General features: G+C 38.0%; 1 protein-coding gene across 3 annotated transcripts in view; it reads right to left on the minus strand.

Annotated features, from left to right (window-relative positions):
* The window catches only part of CCDC150 (coiled-coil domain containing 150), a 75,846-nt gene extending 59,039 nt beyond the window's left edge, over window positions 1-16,807 (minus strand). For 2 of the 3 annotated variants that reach the window (XM_032860180.1, XM_032860181.1), the window contains exons 1-5: window positions 16,592-16,807; window positions 10,039-10,202; window positions 8,405-8,625; window positions 8,104-8,282; window positions 4,732-4,800 (exon numbers count right to left, since the gene is read on the minus strand). In XM_032860180.1, coding sequence (XP_032716071.1) covers window positions 4,732-4,800; window positions 8,104-8,282; window positions 8,405-8,625; window positions 10,039-10,202; window positions 16,592-16,603 — 645 coding nt within the window. In that variant the 5' untranslated portion in view covers window positions 16,604-16,807. Of the gene's footprint in view, window positions 1-3,317; window positions 3,384-4,731; window positions 4,801-8,103; window positions 8,283-8,404; window positions 8,626-10,038; window positions 10,203-16,591 lie in introns of all 3 variants that reach the window. The other variant, XM_032860179.1, reaches the window with a different exon arrangement.
* Window positions 16,808-23,513: the final 6,706 nt, after the last annotated feature.

A 23,513-nucleotide genomic window follows, 5' to 3' on the forward strand; every position in this document is an offset into this window, starting at 1 on the left:
GACTCACCACGAAAAGTTCACTAGACATGCTATTTCACTCCCAGACACTCTTCATTCATTAATGACTGCTCAGAAACAAGCTGGAGTTTCTCCCTAAGGGATAAACTACTAAGAAAGGAAGCATCAAATCCGCTGCCTCGGTCTTCCCACTGGTCTTTTTTTTCCCCCAAATTGTGGGTCAAGACACGTTAGTAAGTTGCAAGCAGCACTTTAAAAGGGGGGAAAATATCAGAGCATACAGCATGTAATGAAGAAGGGTAAGTAATACTTCATTAGATGTTTGTGTATATTATTTATGTATGGTGTGACAGTATGTCTCACAACAGACTTGTCAAAAAAGGATGAAAAACATTAATATCACACCTTAGTATATACGAACTTCTGTATTTTCTGACTTTCAACTCCTATTTTTCTATATTTGATTAGTTTATCTCCCTATTTTTTTTTAATATTTTTTATCCCATAGGATTATAAACATAGCTTTGAAACGTGTTCCAATTCTGTTTTGGAATGAAAAGGTCTAAGGAAATAATGAAGTAACTGTTAAAAGTAGTGGATTAAAAACACCACTCAAGAACTGGGTACACTAACCTTGTTTCTCTCCATAAATGACAATGAATTAGATAAAGATATAAAAAAGAATCTCTTTTCTCATGAGGTAAAGAGATCATTTCAAACTTAAATGGAATTGCCAAATGCTATTCCTTTTATGAAGTGGTGTTAAGTTAAAAGAAATTGTTTTTAAGCCCCAGTGAAGATAATGTAAGAGTACATTTTATAGGTCTTTTCCTAAATTGTACATATTTATTTTACATGTGTTTTCTCTATGGATGATATATTTTATGTTTAAAAACTTTTTGAAAAGTTGAAAGACATGAAAAGTGTGTTGGCATCAAACTTACATCACAGCCCATTTCGCAAAAGTTCTATAATATTCTTAATCATACCCCCATATCAAAGGTTTTTCCAGTTCTTCACTATTCTAAATATTGTTCTGTTGAACATGCCTGTGAATAAATCTTTCTTTGCATTTCTGATTCCACAAGAGGAAACCCTAGGTTAAAGGCTTAATAGTGTTTAGACTTTTGATAAATTTGGTATATAATTTTCCTTCCAATTTTAGCTTATCAATAGTAGTATAAATTTCCTTCCAATTTTAGCCGGTTGGTAATAGTAGAATAAATCCCATCAGTACTATGTATTGTTGTTTTCTTAAATCTTTGCTAATCTAATAAATTAAAAATAACATCTTGACAGCTTTTCATTCTTTGGTTACTAGTGAGATTAAACATTTTCTAATATGGTTATTAGCTCTGTATATTTTCTGAGGCATTATATATTTTTTAAAAATGTTAGTTGACCACTGTTTTTTGTTTTTTGTTAATTTTAAGTTCTTTACAAGGGAAGATTGTTAACTGTATCTAGTTGTGCTAGATTTTCCTAGTTTTGTTTTTTGCCCCCCTTTTTTACATGTAGAATTTTTAATTCTTACGTGCTCAAATCTATTGAACTTTCTATAATTCTGTTCCTTCATTTCAAGTTTAGAAGTTCCTTATCCTTCATCATCATTATCAGTTAAGTATTCTAATCTTATTTAAGGATTAACCAGTTTTTGTTTTGGTGCATATTAATAATCTAATACTAACTATAGTATCAAATTATAATTACTTTGTAATACAGAGTAGCTTACTATAGTTTTCTAAGCTCTGGATCAAATTACATAGTAAAATGTACTTGAGATATAATTTAAGTCCTTTACAGAGGAAACTTTATTTGATAATTATACTATTGAGGTATTAATTCTGAAGCATTATTAAAAGCAACCAGCTTTATGTTTATCAGAACCAGATTTTATATATATATCTTACCTTTTAAGAAGATATATACCACATTTATTCTGCCTTTATACAGCCCCCTGATATGGGCTGAATTGTATTCCCCAAAAATATTGACACTCTAACCCCAGTATGACAAAAAATGATTGCATTTGGAGACAGGGCCTTTAAAGAAGTGATGAGCTATAAGGATGCTGTGAGGGTGGGTCCTAATCCAACCCAAATGGTGTCCTTATAAGAGAAGGTGTCTTCGTGGGACACACGAAGACACCGGGGATGTGCACACACAAAGCAAAGACCATGTGAGGACCATGGGAAGGCAGCTGTTTGCAAGTCAAGGAGAGAAGCCTCAGGAGAAAAAAACCTGCTGACCTCTTGATCTTGGAACTTAAATCTCCAGAAATGTAAGAAATTTCTGTTGTTTAAGCCACCCAGTCTTAAACAACAGACCCTCACAAACTAATATATCCCTCTTGCTTGAATACCAAAAAGCATTTTGGATAGGACAGTCCTTCTACTGGTCCTTGACAGGGTTCAATAACAATTCAAGATTTTGGGGCACCTGGGTGGCTCAGTGGGTTAAAGCCTCTGACTTCAGCTCAGGTCATGATCTCAGAGTCCTGGGATCGAGTCCCATATTGGGCTCTCTGTTCAGCAGGGAGCCTGCCTCCCCCTCTCTCTCTTCCTGCCTCTCTGCCTACTTGTGATCTCTGTCCAATAAATAAATAAAATCTTAAAAAAAGAAAGAAAATTCAATATTTTATCACAGCTCTCAGAATTAAGACTTCTCTAATAAATAGTAATGATAAATGGTAATCACTGATAGTCTTTTAAAGAAATGGTTGCTGGAACAAGTGGACACACACACACACACACAAAGAATCTAGATACAGACCTCACATCATTAATTTGAAGTGTATCATTTATCTAAGTGTAAAATGCAAAACTATAAGGGTTGTAAAAATAACACAGGAGAAAAATCTTGGTGACCTTGGGTTTGGTGATGACTTATAACACCAAAAGTACAATCTCTCAACGAAAAAATGAGTAAGTTGGACTTCTTTAAAATTAAAAGCTTCTGCCCTGCAAAAGATAAGCTACAGAATGGAGAAAAAAAACCCATATTTGATTAAGGACTAGGTCCAAAATATACAAAGAACTCTTAAAACTCAACATAAGAAAACAAACAACCCAATTACGAAATAAGCATATTTTAAGATCTCACAGACACTTCACCAAATGAGATATACAGATGGCAAATAAGTATATAAGATATTCAATATCATATGTCATTAGGGAATTATAATTAAAACAAGATATCACTACACACATATTAGAATGGCAAAAATTCAAAACACTGACAACACGCTGATGAGAATGTGCAACAACAAGAACTCACTCATTTTTGGTGTGAATGCAAAATGGTACAGCCATTTTTTGAGACAGGTTGGCAGTTTCTTACAAAGGTAAACAAAAGCTTACCAGATGGTCCAGCAATTGTGCTCTAGGTATTATCCAAATGAGTAGATAACATGTCCACACAAAAACCTGCATGTGAATGTTTATAACAGCTTTATTCACAGTTGCCAAAACTCAGAGGCAACCAAGATGTTCTTCAATAGATGAATGGATAAAACAAACTGTGGTACATCCATACAATGGAATATTGTTTGGCAATGAATTACCACACCATGACAAGACTTGGAGGTATGCTACGTGCATATGCTAAAGAAGCCAGTCCAAAACCAGCACACACTGAATCGTTCCAACCATAACAGAACTACAGAGGGTGAAAAGATCAGTGGTTGCCAGGGGCTCAGGAAGAGAGGGGGAAAGGGGTGGGTATATGGAGCAGAGAGCATTTTTAGGGGAGTGATAATATTCTGTAAGATAATGTAATGAAGAAAGGGTGAATCTTAATATAAACTACGGACTTCAGCTAATAATGACTTATCAATTTTGAATACTAGTTCATCAAATTTAACAAATGTGCCACACTAATATAATAGGGGAAATTGGAGGGATGGGGAGAGCAGGTTTATGAGAACTATTTTCTGTGCAATTTTTCTATAAATGTGAAAATTCTGTAAAAAAAAAAAAAAGTCTACTAAAATATCTGAAAACTAAAAAAAATTATATGAAATGTAATACATTCTATGAAAATTCATGATTTTATCAGTAGTTACTGGCAAAGTACATAAGAGAATTTTTCAGATAGCTATACTTCACACCTTAAGCACTAAAAACCATAACTTAAGAAGTAATTTCACGTGAGAATTTTCTTCAAAAGGCATATCTACTTCTTAGTATTTTAAATATAATTGGGTCCTTTTGATTTGGATGGACATCATGATTATCCCGCCAGGGAATATTGAGGTTTTTGGGCCAGGGGGTGTTGGATTACTAATTCTCCTGACTCTTCCACTGTTTTCAGCTGCCATTTTTCAGTCCAGCAACTTTTAGCAGCCACCTACTTCACAACTCCCAATCTGTTATCTACTAAAACTTGGGCTGAAAGGGAGGTTTTCAAGGTAAAATTAGACGAGTGGTCTTATTAAAAGCTTTTTGTTTTAAACACAACTTTCGTTTAAAAGGTCTTTGTATTGAAGATGTTCACTTAGCTCTAGCACATGAATTTTGTGGTAACTAATTTCCTTCCTGGCTCACAAAGCACTGACTTTATTTCTGGTTGTAGGGCCATTCTGAGGCAAAAGGAACTCAACGTCAAATAAGTGTAGCCACTTTCACTTGAATTACATGTGGCATATTTTTAAAATCTTCCTACTCCACAGTAACATATTTTCTTCTTCAAAGTTTCTCATGATTTCCACTTTCCTGACTTCCCCTCAGCAATTCCAACGCCCCCTCCACCCTCCAGAACCTTTTTTAATCTTACCTCCTGAGTTTTCAGGTTCATTTTACGTTTTGTGGTCTTCAATTCTTCTTCAATAATGGCTGCATTCTTCTAAAAGTACAAGGGGAAAAGGTTCTAAATAATCTGAAATGAAGAAAGAAACTGTCTATAGGCACATCAGTTCAAATCTAGACTTTTTTTCTAGTGACCTATAAATGCTATTCTGAATATGGTTATAAATACTTCTTTTATGAGTCTAAAATAATTATTATAATGAGATCTTTAAAAAGAAAGTTATTACCTTGATTCATTACTTCTATTATTTTCCCTTTAATTTTTTTAAAAAGATTTATTTATTTTAATGAACTATTGGGATTTTATCAAGATAAAAAGCTTTTGATGAGCAAAGAGAACAGTCAACAAACCCAAAAGACAACCGACAGAATGGGAGAAGATATTTGGAAATGTCTTATCAAATAAAGGGCTAGTATCCATAATCTATAAAGAACTTATCAAACTCAACACACAAAAATCAAATAATCCAGTCAAGAAATGGGTAGAAGACATGAACGGACATTTCTCCAAAGATAAACAAATGGCCGACAGACACCCAGAAATATGCTACACATCACTTGGCATCAGGGAAATACAAATCAGAACCTCAATGAGATACCACCTCACACCTGTCAGAATGGCTAAAATTAACGACTCAGGAAATGACAGATGTTGGCGAGGATACAGAGAAAGGGGAATCCTGTTACACTGTTGGTGGGAATGCAAGCTGGTGCAGACACTCCGGAAAACTATATGGATGTTCCTCAAAAAAGTTAAAAATGGAGCTAACTGGGGTGCCTGGGTGGCTCAGCGGGTTAAAGCCTCTGCCTTCAGCTCAGGTCATGATCTCAGGGTCCTGGGACAGAGCCCCACATTGGGCTCTCTGCTCAGCAGGGAGCCTGCTTCCCCCTCTCTCTCTGCCTGCCTCTCTGCCTACTTGTGATCTTTGCCTGTCAAATAAATAAATAAAATCTTAAAAAAAAAATGGAGCTACCCTATGGTCCAGCAACTGAACTACTAGGTATTTACCCAAAGTATACAAACATAGTGATGGAAGGGGCACCTGCACCCTAGTGTCTATAGCAGCAATGTCCACAACAGCCAAACTATGGAAAGAGCCCAGATGTCCACTGACAGATGAATGGGTAAAGATGATAAAGGTATATATACACCATGGAATATTACTCAGCCATCAGAAAAACGAAATCTTGCCATTTGCAACAAAGTAGATAGAATCAGAGGGTATTATGCTAAGTGAAATAAGTCAATCAGAGAAAGACAATTATCATATAATCTCACTCATATATGGAATTTAAGAAACAAAACAGATGAACATAGGGGAAGGGAGGGTAAAATAAAGTAAGATGAAATCAGAGAGGGAGATAAACCATAAGAGACTGTTAGCTATAGGAAACAAACTAAGGGTTGCTAAAGGGAAGATGGGTGGGGGGATAAGGTAACTGCTGATGGGCATTAAAGAGGGCACATGATATGAGCACCAGGCATTATATACAACTGATGAATCACTGAACTCTACCTCTGAAATTAATAATACACCATGTTAATTGAATTTATATTTTCTTTTTTATTTTTTTTAGATTTTATTTATTTTTTTTGACAGAGAGAGAGAGAGAGAGAGATCACAAGTAGGAAGAGAGGCAGGCAGCAAGGAGAGAGAGAGAGAGAGAGAAGCAGGCTCCCTGCTGAGCAGGGAGCCCAATGTGGGGCTCCATCCCAGGACCCTGAGATCATGACCTGAGCTGAAGGCAGAGGCTTAACCCACTGAACCACCCAGATGCCTCTGAATTTATATTTAAAAAAAAAAAAAAAAAAAGGGATAAAAGAATAGAGAGAGAGAGAGAACGCATGCACATGTGCGAGCTGGGGGAGGGGCAGAGGGAGAGAATCCTCAAGCAAACCCCCCCCCAAGTGTGGAGCCCCACGCAGGGCTTAATCTCACAATGCATGAGATCATGACCTGAGCTGATGCTGACCAAGAGTCAGATGCTTAACTGACTGAGCCACCCTGGCACCCCAAACACATTCACTTTATATGTAAAATTCAATAATGAGAAAATCCGGTAATTGATAGAACTTTTTCTTATAGAGTATATTCCTTTTTTTTTTTTTAAGTATTCAATCTTTTCTTGCCTCAAATGTTATCTGTGCTTAGGAGCGGAGGATCAAAAATATAGCTTTCACTATTTATTCTCTTTTATGTCACTATTAATGGTGCCACAATCCAAGATGTAAAACCTCAGTTATCTTTGCCTTCTGTCCTATACTCAGCTCCTGTCCAGTACCATATTCTAGCGTATCTTTCTTCATAAAACATCCCTTTCTTTTCAAAATGCCCCCCTAAGTCAGACCTAATAAGGCTTGTGCCTCAAATCATGCAATGGACTCCTAATTGGTTTCCTGAAACTCTAGACTACTGCCAGATTAGTTTTTCTGTTTTTGTTATGTCACTTCCTTATTAAAAATGATAATCACCCCCTTAATATCAAGCCCTAATTATTCTTGATTTTGAAATCCTCTCTAACGTGATCCCTAGCTAACTTCCAATTTATTTGCCACCCAAAATCCTCACTTCTCTCAGGCTAGTTTATGCATTTCCTCTAACTGTACCAGTGCAGAGGTCTAACTTCAAACCTGGGTAACAGGAAGAAGACAGGGAATTGGGATCTGAGAGACACGAGTTCTCTTGGGGCTCACTGCTCTTTTTACTAAAATGGGGACAATATCATTCTGTCATGAGGTTTTTCAAAAATTAAACAAAATAACATGCTGACCATCTAGCATGCTGCGTGCCCCGGAAGGGGGAACAGAATTGTCAGCTTATCATCCTACTCTATATTCTTCCCTGCCTCTGTGCATACTCCTTGACATGTCCTCACCTCTCTACTTGGCCTTCTAAAAGTTCAGCTCATATCTCTTTCTTGAAGCCTTCCCTAATCTACTCTAGATAGGGCATACCCACCCTCTCAGACCTTCCTGAACACAAAACACTTGTCAACAGTCACTTACTGTTCTCCACTGTCCTTTAACAATTCCTATGCCCTTATTTTTTCTCTATTTAGTTTTTCATGATATTCCTTGTTCTCCAACAAGCATTTGGCCTTAGGTGAGCAGAAACTCTACCTCATAACTTTTGGACTCCCACTCTCATGCGTACAGGGTAAGGGCTCTAGGAATACCACATTACTGAGAGGGCATAATAGTTTATCAATGCAGATGACTCTGAAATGTCAAGAATCCTCACATCTTATCACCTATTTTTAAAAAGTCAATTATGGGTCTGTTGCCTCCTCCAGCTAACAGAGAACAGTGAATCTGTATTTCAGAAATCTGGGTTCAAACCTTTGTCTCTGAGGCAATCTCCAAGGTGGCTGTCAACCTTTGCACTTCTTCCTGTGCCTTGTCTTCCTCCTCTTTCACATCTCTCAGCTGCTGGCGCAAATTCATCACTTCGAGATGCAACAGCTTTAGGTCCTTGGAATGCTCCTCCTGTATTGCATTTAGTCGGTCCTTCAGGAAAGCTACCCGACAGCACAGGAGGGTCATGGAGCAGTTGAAAGAAGGTCAGGAAAGGAAAAAGAATCATAAACTCATAAAGCACCCATACAGGACCAAATTTCTGATGATTCTCTTCTCTCTGTACCTGTTTTCTGTGGATTCAAATCCTTTTCAGTTTGCAGACGAAAGATGTTCATCTTTAAGGATTGGATGAGGCTTTCCAGACGGCACATTCGATTTACCAAAAACTCACAGTTCTTCCATAGAATATCTGGTTTTCCTGAACAAATCACTTCATTCTGGATGGGACTAATGATATTCTGGCTCACAGGCTCTTCTAAACATTTTGGACTTTCCAGCTGGCCTCTGGACAAAGATCCCAATTTAACAATATTAAGCAATGCAATGTGTACTATGGTAATCCCCACCATCAGGTCAATGTAACATTTCTAATTAAAATTAATCTAATTAAAATTAATTAATTAATTAATCTAATTAAACTTACTAAAAAACTAATCTAATTAAAAATTAGATTCCTTAGTTAAGCACCTGTTAGCTTCTCCAGATTTAAATATAGAAAGCACCATTAGGTAAAGAGGATGAGACTAATGTCGGATGGATAAAGACCACTGACTTTATAACGGTTGTTTCTTTTAATGTGAATTTTTTGTAAACTTTTACGTGGCACATAAAACATGTTAAATGCAAAATCTATAATTACAAACTAAGAATTAAAGTTAGCATGGAGTCAATATATTCACACGTTTTTAGAAAATTTTTAAATAAGATCATAATAAACATTCCTACTTCTAACATACTCAGCATCTATGCAAATTTAATCTTTAACTACTGAAGAATTATTCATTCTATGGGTGCTATAATACCAACTATAATAATCTTAGGTTTTCATGAGACACACTAAGGAAATATATTGTAATCCTAAAGAAAATCAAATCACACCAGCAAATTTGAGATTGGCTGCTTAAGCACCCGGACTCCTCAGGCCATTAGTAATCCAGCTTTAAATGGCAATACATTCTTTAGCCAAGGGGAAAAAAAGGTGGTTTTTTTGTTGTTGTTGTTGTTTTGTTTTTTGTTTTTTTGAGTACCTCATTCTAAATTCTGAATTTTTTTTTTTTTAGGACTTAAAAGCTTTCTTTTAATTTACAGTAAGTCTGGGGAAAGAAAATGAAGACCTTATCAATGGCATGAACAAGTTCAGATGTTCACCTTAACTAATACCAACATCTATTTTTGATTTAAAAAATAAGAACTAAATTTTTTCTCATTATACAAAAATTTCATGTTGCTTTTCAACCAAGTTTTGAAGGTGAGCAGGTTATCAGTTTGTGTACCTAGTTAGCACACTTTAAAAATATTATTTGAATTCAATTAATTAACATACAGTGTATTATTAGTTTCAGAGGTAGAGGTCAGGGATTCATCAGTTGCCTATAGCACCCAGTGCTCATTGCATCACGTGCCCTCCTTAATGCCCATCACCTAGTTACCCGATTCCCCCCTCCCCCACCTCTTCACATAAATAAATATCTGTTCAGGGGAGAAGTGGTAGTAGCTCTACTACAGGATGGCAACTCTGTCTTGCAAATTAATGTTCACATGGAAAGTGTTCATTAATGTTCTAATTAATGTTCAAATGGAAACTGTTTTTTTCTCAATTCTTTTATAAATACCTAATTTCATCTGCCAAACCATTTGCACTAAGACTCCTAAGAATCCTTCAGCCTACAAAGATCTAGTTCATTTTCCATTTGTTACCTTTTTTCACCAAAGTCCAACATTATTAGGTCATCCCTCAGAGAACTGGTCTGTTCCTCAACTATTCTCATCCTTTCCTGAAGTACCGTGAAAGTTTCAGAAGCTGTAGCATTGATGTGGGTTGGAGAGAGGACTGGTCTGGACACTGTAGTTTCCATATGCACCTGAGATTAAAGTCACAATATTAGTACAGTAGGTTTTATTATGGTTCAAAATAGTCATTGTTCCTTCTCGTGGGGGAATTACATATCCCCGTCCTGTTGAAATCAGGAATGGCCATGTGTCTTGTTTTGGTCAATGTAATGTGGGTGGAAACTTTAAGAGCCAACTTGTCATTCATCATCTCCTTCTTTTTCCCCCTCCATGAGATGAGCAACAACCCAGATAGGGCAGCTTCGTGTGCCAAGATCCTAGAGTGAAGACATGAAGAAGTGCTATGGCCTGTCCATTACATCCAGTGTGACTGGGCAATAAGTGTGTGTTGTTAGAAGCCACTGAGATTGTTGAGTAGTTTGTTATTGCATCATAATCTATTCTAGCCTGTCTGCTATTATTAGACACATACTAGGACCTATGACTTGGCTAAGGGAATTATCACTTCTTTCATTAGCAGCCATCATCATTTTAACATATTCCAAGCAAACTTTCAGAAAAACATCCTAGACTTCTTAGACTTCTGAGCATTTGCTTCAACTACACTGAAGCAGTGATTTAAAAAAATAATTTGCAAACTTAATCATAGCCTAGCAAAGACTCTTCTGTAGCTATTGACATAAAATTTCCAGTCTTCTCTCCCAAAACTGTGTAAGAGTACTTTTTGAAATATTAGTAATAGAATTAGGCAGAATTAGCATAGAAGAAGCAGTCCCAACAAATAGATGAATCATGGGCCCAAAGTTCAACGACAAGGTCACTGGGGAAAGAAATTTTAAGGACATTTTCCTGCAACTCCAACCTGTCTAGATGTTTCTATACTAATCCAACTATAAACCTTAATCATTATTAGCAACAGTGCTCCTACGGATACATGTTCACAAAGATCCCACTTTGGATATTAGGAACACATTTTTTTCTCTCCCATTTGCTGTGTAATCAGATATCTCTCTTCCCCTCACTTCCCAGGCAGTGGAAGTGGTGACTACCTCAGGTCCAAGTAACTGAAAGCAGTCTCCATCACTCAAGGAAAGAATTAAATATGGGGGAAGACTGACGGCAGGATTTAAAAGGGGTGAGAAGCATGATGAGGGGTAGTGAAGAGACTGAGCTTCTTGCCAATATCAAGAACATTTCTTTTTTTTTAAATTAACATATAATGTATTATTATCCCCAGGGGTATAGGTCTGTGAATCGTCAGGTTTACACACTTCAAAGCACTCACCATAGCACATACCCTCCCCAATGTCCATAACCCCACCACTTTCTCCCTGCCCCCCTCCCCTCGGCCACCCTCAGTTTGTTTTATGAGATTAAGAGTCTCTTATGGTTTGTCTCCCTCCCAATCCCATCTTGTTTCCTTTATTCCTTTCCTACCCCTCAAACCCCCCACATTGCCTCTCAACTTCCTCATATCAGGGAGATCACATGACAGTTGTCTTTCTCTGATTGACTTATTTCGCTAAGCATAATATCTTCTACTTCCATCCTCATCGTCGCAAATGGCAAGATTTCATCTCTTTTGATGGCTGCATAGTATTCCATTGTATATATATACCACATCAAGAACATTTCTTGAAATAGCTCTCCGATCACCTTTTATCCCCCCACAAAGGTCCCAGAGAATGGCCTAGTTTCTTTTTTTTTTTTAAACTTTAGTGAGGAATAATTGAATTGTGTATATTTAAAGTATACCATGTGATGATTTAATATACATGTACACTGTAAAATGGTTACCAAGATCAAGATAATTAACACATTCATCACCCCCCACAGATAATAACATAGTTAACTTTGTGTGTGTTGTGTGTGTGCTAAAGATCCACTCTCACAACTTTCAACTATACAACATACTATGTTACCATGCTGTACATTAGATCCTCAGAACTTACCTGGAGAGATAACCTACAGAATGGTAGTAAATAATAGCATACCACAGATTTGATAAGCAATTAATGTCTAAAATACATAAAAACTCATATAACTCAATAGCAAAAAAGCAAAGAAATTTTATAAAAATGGGCAGAGTCTGAACAGACATTTTCTCCAAAGACAACATACAGATGGCCAATAGATCAATGAAAAGGCATTCAACATCACTAATCACTAGGAAAATGCAAATCAAAACCACAATGAGATATAACCTCACACCTGTTACACCTGTTAGGATAGCTATTATCAAAAAGACAAATAGCAAAATGTGGTCCATATACACTATGGAGTATTATGCCTCCAACAGAAAGGATGAATACCCAACTTTTGTATCAACATGGACATGACTGGAAGAGATTATGCTGAGTGAAATAAGTCAAGCAGAGAGTCAATTTTCATATGGTTTCACTTTTTTGTGGAGCATAAGGAATAACGTGGAGGGCATGGGGAGACAGAGAGGAGAAGGGAGTTGGGGGAAATTGGAGAGGGAGACGAATCATGAGAGACTATGAACTCTGAAAAACAATCTGAGGGTTTTGAAGGGGTGGGAGTGGGAGATTGGGTGAGCCTGGTGGTGGGTATTATGGAGGGCACGTATTGCATGGAGAATTGGGTGTGGTACATAAACAATGAATTCTGAAAAGAAATTTTAAAAAATTTTAAAAATTAAAAAAAAGAGTAGTATAAAAAAAAATAAAGCTATAGTTTTATTTAAAAAAAAAAATTTCTACCAGACTCCTTGGTAACAGGTAATATATTTTAACATCTACTGTGCACTATATTTCAAATGCTTAAGAAACATTTGCTATGTGAAGAGATAATTGATTAAAAGAATAAATTAAAAAAAAAGACAAATAGCAAATGTTGGTGAAGATGTGGAGAGAAGCAAACCCTCATATACTGTTGGTGGGAATATAAAATGGTACAGCCATTATGGAAAACACTATGGAAGTTCCTCAAAGAATTAAAAATAGAACTATTATATGATCCAGCAATCCCACTCCTTCGTATATATCCAAAGGAATCAAAGGCAGGATTTTGAAGAGGTTATCTGCTCACTCATGTTCAGTGCAGCATTATTCATAATAGCTAAGACAGAGAAACAACCCAAATGTCCTTCAACAGATGAATGGACAAAGAAAAAGTGATATAAATTATTATATATTTTAGCCATAAAAAGAAAAGCCTGCCACTGACAACAATATAGATGAATCTAGAGGGCATTAAGCTATGTGAGATAAACCAGACAGAGCAAGAAAAATATTGTCTGATATCATTTATATGCAGAATAGAAAAAAGTTGATTCCATAGAAACAGAGTACAATGAGCTGGAGGGAGGGGGAAATGGAATGATGTAGGTCAAATTTTCTTTTTACTCTTATTTTAGTGCTTCTGACTAGGATTTCTCTCTTTTGTTCTCTTCTATGAAACAGAAAGCATTTCTGACACATATAATCTGAATTTGTTAAAAGATTTTCTGCTAATGATCAGCTTAAGGACATGGGGGCAAAGAAGCTATTATTAATTTCCTATCATGCTTTCAAAATTTCCTGAAGAGAAAGACAAAGGTATATATAGACAGTAACTGTCTTTGGATACACAGAGACTTGAAGTAAGTTACATCTAGGTTTCTGAAAAAAAGGCAGATTTGGAGACTCCTGCTCATGCTACCACATGTACCAGGATAGTGTGTTCCTCAGGTAATGGAAGAACCTCCATGAAACCAGGGTTAAAAACAGAAGGGTAACAGTGGAGAAACACCACATGGGTTTACCTTCCTTCTACTTTCTATCACTTGCTGTCTTGTTACTGCCCACCTAGAAATATACCAGGCTTGAAGTAGGGAGAGAATTTAGTGTTTAGTAAGGTTTGGTGTAGACAGAATTGGCTCCCTTGTTCTCTCTATAAAAGAAGCTGAAAATTTCATGTCCCAGCATCCCTTGCAGCTGGCACAGCCATGTGACACATTCTGGAATGAGGCTTTAGGCAAAAAGTTTGCAAGGAGCTTCTGGGAAGGCTTTTGTTTTTCTGATAGGAAAAAACCTGAAATGATGGCATTGGTCCTTTAATTCCACATTGGAGGCCCAGAACTCTCAGAGCTCTTTTTCAGTCAGCCATGCAGTGCCTCACTTTTAGATATAAATAACAGAGCCACGGATCACCAGCATCTGAGAAATACAAGGAAAGGCCAGAGAAGTTCAGATTAACCTGACCTTTTTTCGTTTTTTTCTTTTCTTTTCTTTCTTTTTTTTTTTTTTTTTTTTTTGGAGAACTATTAACAACCAACCTCTGCTTATTTGAGAAAAATAAACTTTTGCCTTTTGTGTTAGTCATGTTTTTCTGTTCCTTGCAACAAAAATGTTCCTGAAACACAGTAGCCCCAGGCAACAGTTGGTGGAGAAACAAGTAGAAGGAAGTGGTAAAAGAAAGGACAAGCACTGCGAGAGATATGAGGGAGGACCATTTCCCTGGCAACTGTGTTAGGCTGAGGCAGCTGGTTATAATATTAAGGGTGGCCTCTGTTAATTTACATCAAAAGCCAAGCGTAAAATACTAATACAAACATTAGTCCATTTAAGGGAAAAAAATACAAGAAATGGAATACAAGTTTCCCATATATTTTGAATGGGATACAGATTCCCATCTCTCTGTCCTCCCTCATCTGGCAGGCCCCACACACAGTCCACTGGCCACGTGGCAGATCCTCAAAAGCACAGCTCAAAAGCTCGTAGTCTAAGAAGTACATACAGTCTTACAGGAAAAGAACCTAGCTCTAACTGCTAATTGCTAATATGCTAATTGCAGAAAGACACTCTAGCTTGACTTACGTGTGCTTTGATGTTTTTGAAAAGGTGCAAATATCATTGAATGTAGTCTTGAACCCAAGGCCTGATGCCTGATTGTAACGATAGTAAAAATACTAAGATATAAACTTTTAGTTTTGAAAAGTGCATTCATAGCTACTTTCATCAAGGTATCATTATTTAATACAATTCTGTTTCTGTATTTAGGAGAGTATTTTATTCAGCTCCTAAGTAGGTTACTTCATTGAAAGGATGGCGTGAACAAGACCAAGGTCTTAGGTAATATACTAGTAAGAGCCAGGTGACTTTGAAAAGTCCAGAAAGAGTACACAGTGAGTACAAAGATCCTTACAAACAGGAAGGGGTTCAGTCTGACTGGAGAGGAGTAAGTGAAGGAGAGAACTCTAGAAGGTGAGGTCAGAGGGTGATAAAGGGACCAGATCACATGAGGTCTTAAAGGCTATTGTAAAGTTTTGGCTTTTACTATCAGTGACTCTCAGAGCTATTGGACTGTGCAGAGCAGAGGAGTGCTGTGATGTAACTTACCTTTTGACCGGATCACTCTGGGTACCTTCCCACGAGGGTGTGATGACAACCACAGAGGTAGAAAGCTCCGCTGGGAAGCTGCCACAATAATCCAGGCAGCAAGTGCCACTGGCTAGGAGCGGGGTGATAGCCACAGAAGAGTAAGACGTGGTCAGAGCCCAGACAGGTTTTAAAGATTGGTTTTGTCGATCGATTTGATAGGAAACATGAGAGCAAGGAAACAACTGGAAGGGTGCTGCTGCCATTCATGGAGACAACGGAAGCCTGTCAGAGGAGTTAATTTTAATGAAAGATTGAGTTGTTTTGGAATTGTTAAATTGAAAACAGGAAATATGACCCATACAAGACTGAACTTGTTGATTCAGAGTTCAGAGGAGAAGTGCGCGCTGGGGATAGAAATTTTATAATTCTCAGCATACGTGCCACTGGTAAAGCCACAAGACCGGCTAACAGAGAACAGAAAGGACTGAGGGAACGGGGTGTCCCTGGGGGCTCACAATTAACAAGTAGGGGGACTTGTTGTGTGTGGGTGTTCAAGCTAGTCTGAGTCCTCCGAGGTGGTCAGATTGATTTCTCCCTATCTTCAGAGCTTAGCACAGTGCACGGGCACCGTCGCTGGCAAAGAACCGGAAAACTCAACAAAAATTTCATGAACATCCATCCTGTGCCAGCACAGGTGCCAGCTACTGGGAAAACGTCAATGAACGAATGCCGGTTCAACTACATTCTAACAAGCAGATCCGGGGATATAACTGGTGACAAAAATTAAACAAACAACGCCCCCCCCCCCCAAAAAAAAACCGTCGAAATGGCTTTCCTAAGAACCTATAACCTCCAACCTAACATACGAAGAAAAGTGGTATTGGGGCTTATCGGAAAGTCTTCCCGGGCGTCTGCCCTCCGTCCCTCAGAGCCAGACCAATGCAAACTTAGCTCCTAAGCGGTTTTCACTGCATCCAGCGCAGAAGCGCCATAAATCAGGGTCCTGAGGTCCGGAGGGCGATGCTTAACTCTGACAAGAGGATGAGAGGGCGGCAGGAGGAGGTGATGGGGGTCTGGGCTGAGCCGCCAACTCTCCCTCGCAGGGCTGGCACCCCGTCCACGGCCGGGAGCCTTACCTCACACTCCATGTATCCGCCAGCAGCTCTGTCCCTCCGCCGTCAGGCCGGTTTCCATGGAACCAACACAGCGCTTTAAACCAACCCGCTCCGGCGCGGTAGCTCCTGTACGCAGGCGCATCCGTGGCAGCGCATGCCGGGAATTGCAGTTTTCCCGGCCCAGGAGGGCCCTCCGCCCGGGGCGGCACCCAGGCCGGAATCCGGCTGTGCGCACGGAACGCGCAGCCCGGTGACACGGATGACGACAGGGCTCCATTGTGCTCATGAGCGAGGCATGGCGGGATATGTAGTTTCCGCGCACTCACCTCCCAGATTGTCCTGTCGGCTTTGCAGAGTTCCTGGTCTCACCTGGACGAACGTGCGGCGTTTGGGTAATTTGGCAAACATGCCCGCAACAGGAGAGACTCCCTGATTAGAAAGTGTTTTTAGTTTTAGGAGGACTAAAGTATCAGGTAACTTCTAAACGATAGGAAATTAACAGATTTCATTAGGGAGCCTAAGAAATGGTAAAAAATACAACGTTCAAACATTCTTTTCTTTGAAGGAAAAGCCAAGAGCCTCCTCATCCTCGTCCATGATGGCCAGACAGAGAGTAAAACACATGTTTTCTGATGTTTTTTGTCTCATCAGCATAATATATTTCTCGCCTTCTCGACAGGGAAGTGAATGGATATTTCTAAATATGACTGTAAATAGCTAAGAAACAAGAAAGCATTGAAAATAATACTGCAGCCGTTTCAGCGTTGTTTTGCTCCGAGAGTGGGAATTCACACTTAACGACGAGGAGCCTTCTACAGTGAGAAGACAAAAGGGCTTTGCATTTAGGGAGCTGAAGAGAACACCTGTTACCAGCATCAGGGCAATTAATGCATTTCTCTCCTTCCCTTGGGGGCGCTGCTGAGAATAGCTTTAGCCTCAGATGAACGCAGTCAAGAGTCCAGATGTGCCGTCATTTGCCAAGCAAGTGACGGACTGAAATGCTCTGGCTGTTCCGGTTCTTCTGATAAGCAATCCTCCAGACGAAATAGAAAGAGTGACTATCAAACCACAGCTGTAGGATGTATTCATTAAGCTGTGAACCCATCTGGTCAAAGAGAAATGAGTGCTGCATACATTATTCAGGTGAAGGGACCAGATAAAGCTTTTAATAGGAAAAGTGGGAAAGTACTCTAGAGCGTTAACACAAAAAGCTAATTATTCTTTATGTACATTTACTCTTTCAATGGTCTCTGATTTCTCTGTGGAGATGAGGGGTATGTGTATGTACTCGACAGATAGCCACACACTTCAATGTAATGAGCCCCTCACCTTCCTGAATCTCCATAGTAAGCAGCAGTCAGGGATCCAAATTGATTAAATTTACTGTTTTCCATTTCCTTTCCTCTTTCCACCATCTGGCAAAACATATAAGAACTTAAATCAAGCAATTACAAAGTTAGAAAAAAGAATTTGAATTCTTCAATAAACTAATTCATCTGGTAGAGAATCAGTCCTGGATACCTGAGAATTCATTACATAAAAGGTCTGTTTTTATTTAAGTGCCTAAACATACTGATTTTTTTTTCTGATTTCACTCTTAATTTTCTATTGATAAAGGCTTTTTATACTTCTTGACCCATTGATAAAACAAGGTCTTTTCAGTCATGGAAATCTTGAGGTTCCATGAATACCATCTCCTTTCTCACTACAATACCACGGTAAACTTCTAATTGGTTTTCTGATCACCCTTCCCAATGCAACCTTCGTACAGCTTTGAAAATGATCTTAAAAAGTACAGACGATCCTTCAACAACACAGTGGTTAAAGGTGCTGACACCCCATGCATTCGAAAATTCATATATAACTTTTGACACCCCAGAAACTTTAATAGTTTACTGTTGAAGACTTACTGATAATGTAGAGTTGATTAACATATATTTTCTGTTTTTATGATAAAGTATGCCAGAGAAAAAATGTTAAGAAAATCATGAGAAAGAGAAAATACATTTACAGTATTGTATTTTTAAAAAAATCCATGGGGCGCCTGGGTGGCTCAGTGGGTTGAGCCTCTACCTTCAGCTCATGTCATGATCTCTCGGGGTCCTGGGATCGAGCCCCACATTGGGCTCTCTGCTCAGCGGGGAGCCTGCTTCCCCGCCCCTCTGCCTGCTGCTCAGCCTACTTGTGATCTCTCTCTCTCTGTGTCAAATAAATAAATAAAAATCTTAAAAAAAAAAATCCACATATAAGTGGACCCATGCAGTTTAAACCCATGTTCAAAAGTCAACTGTAAATCTCAATTATTTTAGTCCCTTGCTTAAGAATATTTAATAGTTCTACTTTTGAACTAGTAGTTTTCCACTGAGCAGGATGAAACCAAAACTTCTTATAACTTCAGCTTAATCCACCAGCCACATCTGCAAGTAGTAGCCCAAAGGAACCTTGAATTCAAGGTTAGCAGCATGTCTCTGTGCCTGCAGGCTCTGCATCCTCTGCCAGCACGCCCTTTTTCTTGTCTGTCTGGTGAAACCAACAGAATTTTAACCGCTTTAGTGATGCCATTCTATGCCCTCCCAAAGTACTCAACTGCATTGCTTTATAATTGTCAGTGTGTCTTATCTCTCCTTAAGTAACTTGAAGCCAAGAGTTTTGTTCTTATTTTGATCTTATTATTTTCAACACCAAGCACAGTGCCTGGCATACAATAGAATCTTGCTAAGTCCTCCTTGTTGAGTGAGTGAATTAACGAATAAATACAGTTTGAATGCTTCTACTGACAGAGGCTATTTCTCACTCTCTTGACTATTTATATACATATTCTATTTGTAGGCCAAAAAAAAAAAAAAAAGACATCTGCTCTCTTCCAGAGCTGGCAATGATTTGCCATTGTAATTACAAAAGTGATACCAAAGTTACCTGCAACCACTTCCCCTTGGGACTGGAAATGTGTTCTGTGGATAGAGAAATGCTAACACAAAAAGTCAAGGGTTTCTTATCTTGTTGGTACAATGGAGAAATAATGGCAAGTCCACTAACTGGTCCAACACATTTTGTGGACAGTCCAGACCTTTTGGTAAAGTATTGGTTCTCAGTATAGAGATCAAAATTTGGAGGAGTCTCAGACTTTTTAATGACTTGGTGCTTTGGCCCAGGGCTGGAAAGATGAATCTGTCATTTGAATCAGCCAAGAGTAACAACACTTCTTATAAGGGCTCTTGTCACTTAGTTTTATCAACTAAATTTGTGGCCAAGTAGAGTTTCACATTGTTCTATTTACTGAATTTCAGAACAATCAAGGTTATGGTGATACTGCTGCAGCTCTATTTTATGTTTCCTAAGATTACTTTTTTGTCTTGGTAGGTGGATACATAATCAGCAAGAGGAAGAAACAGGAGTGTTCTTGAAATTGGCTTACACAGATCAACTGCCTGATATTTCTGAACTTTTCCGATTAAATAATAGCAATAACAATGTATATCATTTGTTGAATTGGTGCGTTATATATTATCATCTCACATGATCCTGGCTGTAACCTTAAGATGTCATTGTATTTTCATAAGAGGCAGCTGAGATTTGGGAAGTTAAGTAACTTGCCTAGGGCCATGCAGCCAGTAAGTGACAGTGGTTATTTGGATTAGGATCTATTGGGTTCCAAAGTTCTGCTCCTCAATTTGATTCTATCTCCTACCATTTCTCTACTCCATTTTGACAAGTGTGTGTCAAGACAGAAATTTCAGCATCTAACTATGAGATGAGAAATACATGTGAGCTGGTGTGCCTGGGGTGGCTCAGTTGGTTATATGGTCTGACGGTCTTGATCTCAGGGACTTGATCTCAAGGTTGTGATTTTGGCCCCCCATTGGGCTCCCTGCTGGACATGGAACCCACTTAAAAAAATACATGTGTATTAACTCCACACAATGGAATACCATACATTTATAAAAGAAAATGAGGAAATATAGGTGGTAGCATGTGAGTGTTTATGCCAAGCCATACCAATTTTCTGTATCTCTCAAATTTTTTTCATAATAAAAAATATGAAAAGAAAATGAAGCAAGCCTGTGTATTTATATGGGGAGTTTCTAGGATATATTTTAAATGAAAAAAGCAAGGTGTGTGGAAATAGTAGAGATAAGAATTTTTTTTGTATAAATAATCACTGAAAGGATACGCAAGAAATCAATAAAATATCTTTTATTATTTCTGCAGGTAGGGTAACCATATAATTTTCCATCTTATATATAACTTTTTCAAACTTTGTATTATGAAATAATTTTAGATTTCCAGAAGAGCAGCAAAAACAGCACAGAGAGCACCTGTATACCCTTTATTCAGCTTCCTCTAATGTTAACATCTTGCATAATCATAATGATCAAAATGAAGAAATTAATACTGGTGTGGTAAAATTAACTAATGACAAATTTCATTTGGATTTCATCAGTTTGCCCAGTCACATCATTTTTCTGTTCCAGGATGTAATTCAGGATTTTACATTGCTTTTACTTGTCCTGACTCCCTTCCTCAGTCTTTGTCTTTCGTGACCTTGGGATTTTTGAAGACCACGGGGCAGTTATTTTGTAAAATGTCCCTCAATGTGAGTTTGTAATCATTTCTCATGGTTAGACAAGATTATGCATTTTGAGATGAGTACTTCTTTGAGATACTTTGAGATGCACTTCTTGGTGCCTGATGCCTGGGGGTACACAGTGTATGTTTTATTATTGTTTAAATTAAGGTCCATCACTAGCTTAGATGATATCTACTGGATTTCTCCAGTAAAATCTTACTGTGTTCCTCTCTGTAACTATTAAATATTTGGGAGGGATACTTTGAGGCTATGCAAATATCTTGTTTGTCCTTAAACTTTCACTCACTAATTTTAGCCAGTTTGTCTTGCTAGGAGCAATCATTACTATGGTGTGCTAAGTGACTTTCTATGTTTCTCATTTATTAATTGGAATGTTTTGTAGAGAGGATTCATATGTTTTCTCCCATTGATTTGTTCAGATTTATTCAGTTGTTTCTTTATATCAGTGTGGGTCTATGGATATTTGCTTTATTCTTTGGTTTAAAATTCAATGCTACCGTTATTTATTGCTCCAGCAATAAAATTGTTCTAGCTTTGGTCATTCAGAGATCATGAAGGAGCTGCTGTGTCCCCTCTTCCTTTTTGTTAAAAAAAATTTGAGCACTTCCTTACTTTCTTTCACTGCAAGATTTCCACGCTCATCTTGTATTTTCCCTGCCCAACCCTAGATTCAACCAATTCTCCAAGGAGCCCTGTTCCTTTTTATGGAAGAATGGTATTTAAAATCACTGCTGAAAAAAAAATAAAATAAAATCACTGCTGATAGTTCCTTTCAAAAGATAGAGATAGGAAATGCACATTTATATACCAACCCATGTGTATACATATGTATCTAGAGTTCTGTATCTCTCTATGTATTTGCATATATATGCATAAACAAACATGAGTTCCTACCAATCATGCCACTCAAATCCAGCACCACAACTTATTCTAACCTTTGCCCTTTCATGAGTTTTAACTTCTGTCTATGACCGTAGGAACCCTGACTCTTACTATCCACAGTTTATCTATTGTTTGTTCAATCCTAGTACACATATAAAGTAGTTTTTAAAATTGTTAAGCCATACCCAGAGAGAAACAAATTTAAAACTAGAGTATATTGGGGGTGCCTGGGTGATTCAGTTGGTTGAGTTGCTGACTCTTGGTTTTGGCTCAGGTCATGATCTCTGGGTCCTGGGGTTGAGCTCAGGGGTGAGGGGGTCTCCTTGAGGGTTCTCTCTCTCCCTTTCCTTCTGCCACTCCCCTTGCTCACTCTCTCTCTCTCTCTCTCTCTCTCTCTTTCTCAAATAAATAAATATTTGAAAACAAAAAAACTAGAGCATATTGCTTTAGCACTCTTCTTTTTGCTTTACTCTTCTAATATCCAGTCAAAGCACTGTTCTCCAAAGGGACGTAGATCAGCTCCTTTGTTCTCCACCTGCTTCAGCATGGCTGTTTGATTTCTTTGTGATAAAGTTAGATTTGTGTGGGTCATTCTGCATGCATTTTGTGTTCTGCCTATATCCCGGTTGATTTTATTTAATTTACATACTGTAAAATTGACTTCTTGTGGTATACAGTTCTATGGCTTTTCACAAATTATTAGAGACTTATTGTCCCACCATACTTGTTTACAGAACAGTTTCTTCACTCTCAAAATTCCATCACACTTCCCCTTTACAGTCCACCCCACCCCTCACCTCCTGGCCACTGGAAACCACTGATCTATTTTCCATGCCTATAATTTTGCTATTCCAAAATGTCATACGAATGGAGTCAAAGCACTTTTGTATCTAACCTCTTTCAGTGACCGATGTATTTAAGATTCATCCATGTTGTTACATGAATCAATAATTCATTTTTTTAACAGAAAATTGTTTTCAGTTTTGGGATGGTAGACTTTATAGAAAAAGCTATAAAAATAAACTAGGATCTTGGAGATTACCTCAAGTATTCGTATTCTACTTCTTTACATTAATAAGCTTACTGAAAGATTGATAATGATGTCACAAGAAGACCCCAAAGAAGAGCAAATTGAATAAAAAATGACTAATACATAGAATTGCTTATTCCCATAGAGATACAGGCATACTCCAATTCCACTAACTTCTCAGGGATCTTACTCCACCACTTACCCACCTTCACCCTCCACGTGTTTCCTTCTCATAGGCCTAAAAGTAGACTCAAAGTCTCCACAATCCCCAAAATGCATTGACTTGACACTGCTTCCCAAACAGGCTACCAATATCTCTCTCATTTTTTCACTGACAAACCTTAAGAAAACATGTAGCAGAAGAATGTTCTATGGACTGGATGTTGCCCCCAATATTTCATCTATTGGTGCCCTAATCCCCAAAATAATGGTGTTTGGAGGTG

The sequence above is a fragment of the Lontra canadensis genome, unplaced genomic scaffold (genome assembly GCF_010015895.1).
Source record: "Lontra canadensis isolate GAN:19392208 unplaced genomic scaffold, GSC_riverotter_1.0 scaffold18, whole genome shotgun sequence".
In the NCBI taxonomy this organism is placed as follows: Eukaryota; Metazoa; Chordata; class Mammalia; order Carnivora; family Mustelidae; genus Lontra; species Lontra canadensis.